Source organism: Henckelia pumila, chromosome 3 (genome assembly GCF_033568475.1).
Source record: "Henckelia pumila isolate YLH828 chromosome 3, ASM3356847v2, whole genome shotgun sequence".
Classification (NCBI taxonomy): domain Eukaryota; kingdom Viridiplantae; phylum Streptophyta; class Magnoliopsida; order Lamiales; family Gesneriaceae; genus Henckelia; species Henckelia pumila.
This window is the reverse complement of record NC_133122.1, coordinates 193,740,742-193,746,895: the sequence shown is the minus strand read 5'-3', so window position 1 is coordinate 193,746,895 and position 6,154 is coordinate 193,740,742. Positions and strand designations below refer to the sequence as shown.

Sequence of the window (6,154 nt, the reverse complement as noted above, 5' to 3'; positions counted from 1 at the left end):
TTAAATTAAATAATAACGACGGTGAACTCGGATAATTAGTAGATGTTACAATGTTTTCCACGTCAATACATCCCATCTAAGAATCTACAAGCTCCATTTGTTTAGTCAACTGAAATAAACATTCATAAATTTCATTTGATTGAGAATGCGACTTGTCTTTAACAAAAAATTCATGCACATTTCCAGTGATCTCAATAGAGCTGCAACCAGGGATCTTGTCTACTCCTCTCTCCCGCATCATCTTCCTCACCTCCCGAGCCTCGTGCCACATATTCGCCTCCACATACATATTGGAACTTAAGACATATGTTCCACTATCAGAAGGATCCAGCTCGAGAAGTTTCATGGCGGCTCTCTCTCCTAACTCGATGTTTTTGTGGATTCGACAAGCAAAAAACATGGCTGCCCAAGCAACAGCATCTGCTTTCGCGGGCATGCTTTCAAGAAGTTCCATAGCCTCTTCCAAAAGACCAGCCCTACCGAGAAGATCCACCATGCAAGAATAGTGTTTAATTTTTGGGGGAACTTTATATTTGTGGCTCATTTGAGAAAAAATCTTACGGCCCTCTTCCACCAGACCTCCATGACAGCATGCCGACAAAATCCCCAGAAAAGTTACTTCATCAGGCATTAGGCCAACATCGATCATCTTGTGGAAACAAGATAAAGCATCTTGAGCATCACCATGAAGTGCTATGCCACATATCATAGCCGTGTAAGTTAATGCATTTCTGCCAGGAATCTCAAGGAAAACCTGGAATGCTTTTGCAAGATTACCACACTTCGCATACATGTCAACTAGTGCTGTTCCAAGAACAACATTCAGAGATAGGTTATGTTTTTCAATGTAATGATGAATCCAGACTCCAACATCAAGTGCTCCAAGTTGTGCACAAGCAGATAAACAGCTAACCATAGTCACTTCATCCGGAGTAACATTCATGGATTGCATTTCATGGAACAAGGACAGTGCTTCCTTGCCTCTTTGTGCTTGGACATACGCACCAATCATTGCATTCCATGGGACGACATCCTTCTCCGGCATCTCATTGAATAATCTCCTAGCAACATCCAGACGGCCAGACTTTGCATATCCCATTATCATAGTAGTCCAACTCACCATAGTCTTATCCTCCATCCTCTCGAACAGTGCCTTGGCTTCCTCAAGAACTCCACATTTCACATACATATCCATGAGGGCATTAGCAAGTGGGACACTCAAATTTAACCCATTTTCCCTTGTGTATTGGTGGAACTCACTTCCAAGCTTCAGATCACCCAACTGTGCACATGCCGTGATTACTCCGATCATAGTAATCTCATCAGGATGAATATCTCCTTCCATCTTCATTGCGCTATACAACTTCACAGCATCCTTAGCATTCCCACACTTAACATAGCCATTAATCAGAGAATTCCAAGAAACTAAATCCCTCACAGGACTTTCCCCAAACACTTTATTGGCTGCATCCAACTCTCCACACGACACCAAGAAATGAAGAAAAGCATTGTGCACAAATATATCTCCAACAAAATTCATTTGCAACACATGCCCAAGAAGCTCATGCCCCATATGGTACAACAAAAGTTTCGAACAAACTTTAAACAGCAAAGGAAACGTATAATTATCAGGTCTTAAACAAAGAAACAATTGTTTGTACAAAAGCAAAGCTTCATGTGCATTTGCACTTTCAACAAAAGCTCTGATGGTTATATTCCAGGAAAATGCATTAGGGCTTTGCATTTCTAGCAATAATATTTTAGCATAGTTAAGATCACCCCTTGGGGAGAGAGCACAAAAGGCTACCAAGCGGCTGTAAGCTAATCCATCTAAAATAAGTCCACTGATGATCATTTGGGATTGAATTTGCTTGAGGTGGATCATGGAATTGCATTTTGCTTCAAGAAGAGAGAGTGTGGGGTTTGAAAGGACAAATAAATGAGTTGTATTCCAGTTAGTGGTGGTGGATTTGGAAAGTTGTTTCTTAGGTTTATTTCTTCGAGGCAAGAGAAAGTGATTGTGAAGATTTGAACACAGTTTTGGGTGCTGAGGTAAGGACTTAAGAGTATAACGTTGAGGTGATTTTCGGAAGTGACCGAGCATCAAAATTCCGACAAGCGATGGGCCAAAATTATGTTCGTGCGAGCAGGTTAGATACCTTCTGAATGACAGTTCGGTGTTGGCGCTGATATGTCACAGTAGGCTTTGCTTAAATTCCTGCAGTTGCACCAAGAGAAATTCAAATTACATGGTAAAGGAAGAAAAGTTTTATGAGGCTATTGACACACACATTAGATATTTAAGGATGCAAAGAATCCATCACAAATATAGACATAATGGAAAATGAATGAAAGCCATACAAGTCTTTTGGCTAGAAAGTCATACATTGGGTAGAATATGACCACATCTTATGGTAATATATAGCTTCAACAACTAAACAATAAAATCCACCAGTTGTTGTATTCTTGAACAATTCCTATCATATAGGAGAAGAACATTCAATTTCTTATAACCCAATGAATTCTTTAACTAAATGTACCATGGAAATAACTGTTATATCAAAAAACAATACATCTTTCCAGATTCCTATGGTAACACTTCCTAAGAGCTTTTCAAACTGCAGTAGCTCTTTTATCATCAAGATCAACATCTCTAATAAGCTCTTCACACAACAAGATAGATGAGTAGATATCCACGGACTAATAAAAAAAAAACGCTATCTAAGCAACAGATGTGGAAGTAACTCTTTTGAAATATAGCCACTAGTGTTCTTCAGGAGAAGAAAACGTTATCTAACATGACATTCTACATTTTCATGGTTGCTCTAATAAGCAAAGGTAAAATATGACCTCTTTATTTTCTGGTCATAAAACAGCAGTAAACTAGACATACTGAGCAAAAAAATTTACAAAAACTGAACATGAAATGTGCATTGAAGCTGTTCTAAAGATCAAAAGGATTAAGAACGTTGATCTTCAGAGGGTGTTAGATTTCGATTGAAACCGGTCTATACGTACCTCAAATCTATCACTACAATACTAGAAAATCCCAAAAGTCCCAAATGCTCCATGACTGCTCAAACCTGAGGAGGCAATTTACCTCAGCAATAAGCTCTTATGTATCCCCCTATTAATTCGAATAACTAACTTGGTTTAAAATAATTCACCAATAATTAATCGTTAAGACTACAATCCAAAAAGAACTTGAACTTGTAACATGTCCAAAAACCACGACTTACAACTGAAATCCCAAAAATAGCAACGTAAGTTTAAAACATCGCATAAATTCCATTTTAGTTCCAAATGACACATAACTGAAATTAAACCACTTAATTCTGAATATACGCCTCAAATTCCCAATTGGCCAATAATTACTTCTCGATAGATTTGAGTTTCGGAGAATTGGTCCAATAATTACTTCTCAATAGACCAATAGGTTCAACAAACAGCGACCATAGTTACTAGAAGTGCAAGGTGCACTAAGGCTCATAACTATCGTAGAGCTTGGGCGCAAGTCACAACACGAGGAACACACATTATTTTAGTAAAGCACCAGGAATTAATGCTATGATCTAAATATATGATGAGATTTTCAATAATACTAGTGCATATACGTAAAATGTTTTTGAATACACAAATTTTAATTTTCAGGACTAACATGATGAAATAATATTAAAAAGTTAAGAGTGAGATAAAAAAAAATACTAGTAATTTAAATTTAAATTTAAAAATTCTAAAAAAAGTAGATAAAATATGATAAACAATAAATAAGTGATGAGATATTATCAAAGATAAGTTTTAGACGAAGTTAAAAGAGAATGAGGATTTGAGCGTACTTATGTAAAATTAAATGGTAAGATGATGCAACATGCACATACTAAGTAAATTATTCAAGAGCAATAAATGTGAGCGAGTGACAACTTTTCGTGCAGGAGTATTCACGAGTAATATGGTGGAGCATAGAAGTGATTGCCTTGGAAATTTCTCTATTAACTGTGCAGGAATATGCACAAAGCATGAAAAAGGATTGTTGGTTATCTTGCATTTCCTTGTGGACTTACTAGATCTATATTGAAGGTAAAGCTTAACATCCAGCCTTGAGCTTTTAACAAGCACCAAGTCTCATGTTCTATGGTTAAAGTGTTGGCTTCATTTGAAGATTGCACCTTACCTTGTGTCAAGACGCAAAGGTGGAGCCTCGACAAGCCTTGAGCATAGACACATACCTTTTGGGCATCTAATAACTATGAACACATCACCATATTTGAAAGGACGGAGAGCTTGTTTCTAGGAAAATTGCAAACACGAAATTCAAAACTAGCGGACTCTTTCAAATAGATATCTCAATGCCTAAAGACTACCACTTTCCAATTCATTATATTGAACAAGATTCCGAAGACACTCATTGGGAACTCAAATTGCCTTTCATCCCACTTGTTCGTGACGAGAGAGTGAAGCACAAAAGTGTGAATGACTAAAACTCTCTTTTCTGTGTTGAATAAAATAATCGCTATCCTTTATGTATGGCAAAAAATATTAGGGATATGTATAATAAATCAATTAAACAAGAATCAAATTAAATAACATGAAAGATTTACCATAATCTAAATAATATAATTTGATATGATACGCCGCTTTTTCTGTTTCTAACTTAATATCTTGATAATATCGAATATGATTATCTTTTCCTATTTTCTAATCCAAGAACTCTAAAGTAAATTCATTGAAACTCACAGCTGAAAAAAAAATAGATTCATAGCAATAAAAAATAAATCAATCCTTAATATACCAAAAACCTACTCAACTACATAGATCCCAAAAAACTGGGACAAATTTTTTTTTTGATCAGAAACATAAATATTATTAATAATTAAAATAATTAAAGTACAATTTGTGGACCAGTGATCCACTAATCCTCAAAAGTGGTTCAAGTAAATCTAGCTCAAAGCTAAGCTCCAATACCTATACAAATCTGAAATAGCAAAAGGTTGAAATTCTTTTATGTTGTGTAACCAAGTTGATCCGCTCAACTTTATCTTATCCCAAGTAACTTCAATCGAATCTTCTTCATCTTCAAAGATCCTTCTGTTTCTTTCTAGCCAAACAATCCAACAAACGCAATGCACTAAAACACCCCACAAAATTTGCCCCTAGTTCCCAGTGACCAACCCAAATCTGCTCCGAATAGCTCTCTCGTGGAACCTGGTGCCACCCATGACAAGCCCACTTCCTGCCGCAGCAACCACCATAAGGAACTTGTGTATGTACAATGAACCAACAAATGATCTTGACTCTCTGCCCCTTGTTTGCACAATACACACCAATTAGGGCTCAAGAAGCAATTCGGAAACCTCATTTGAACCACATCACAAGTCGGCAATCTTCCCAACACCGCTGTCCATGCGAATACTTTTACCTTAGAGGGAATCTTAGCCTTCCAGATAATGTGAGAAAGATCAAATTTTGGATACAAATCATCCAAGAAGAAGGAATCAAAGAAGGATTTAACTGAAAACACTCCTGAGTCAACCCACTTCCACCTCCGAACATCCTCCCCTCCCTCCACTAAGCTAACCCTACCCAAAACTTCCAACAAACTAGACAACTCACCCAGCTCCTTATCCCTAATATTACGACGAACATGCAAATCCCACGAAGGAGAATTTAACGAAGAGATGGATTCGCTAGAAAGAAAATGAGAAATGGATTTATTATGAGCGCTAGAGATCTGAAAAAGTGAAGGAAACAGAAACTGAAAAGAGAATTGCCCTACCCAACAATCCTCCCAGAACTTAATTATATTTCCCCCTTTGACCTCTAACCTCACTGATTGAATAAAATCCGGATAAATCCTAGAGATGAACTTCCAGGGACTCCGAAAAGTGTTATGTTTTGCCAGTCCCGCATCCCATCCATTCTCATGCATGCCGTATTTGCTTGCCACAATCCTCTTCCACAACGAATTACCCTCCTCCGAGAAACGCCACCATCATTTACCCAACAAAGCTCTATTCCTAGAACGGATATTGCCAATCCCCAGCCCTCCCCTACTCTTTGGCAAGCTAACCTTTTCCCAAGATACCAGATGACAATGTTTGTCCCCGTTCGGCTCATCCCACAAAAAATTCCTCATTAACTTTTCCATGGTCCCCGC

The 6,154-nt window shown here is 37.6% G+C and overlaps 1 protein-coding gene across 2 annotated transcripts; it reads right to left on the bottom strand.

The window, feature by feature from the left end:
• Positions 1–4,359, bottom strand: LOC140891335 (pentatricopeptide repeat-containing protein At2g22410, mitochondrial). Of its 2 annotated transcripts, none has more exons than XM_073299782.1 (2): positions 4,172–4,359; positions 1–2,218 (listed from the first exon to the last, which is right to left on the bottom strand). In XM_073299782.1, exon 2 carries the CDS (start codon positions 2,102–2,104, stop codon positions 77–79), a length of 2,028 nt encoding a protein of 675 aa, XP_073155883.1. In that variant the 5' UTR covers positions 2,105–2,218; positions 4,172–4,359; the 3' UTR covers positions 1–76. The 2 variants fall into 2 exon arrangements, with proteins under 2 accessions (XP_073155883.1, XP_073155882.1); XM_073299781.1 differs by lacking the exon at positions 4,172–4,359 and adding an exon at positions 3,019–3,059.
• Positions 4,360–6,154: the final 1,795 nt, after the last annotated feature.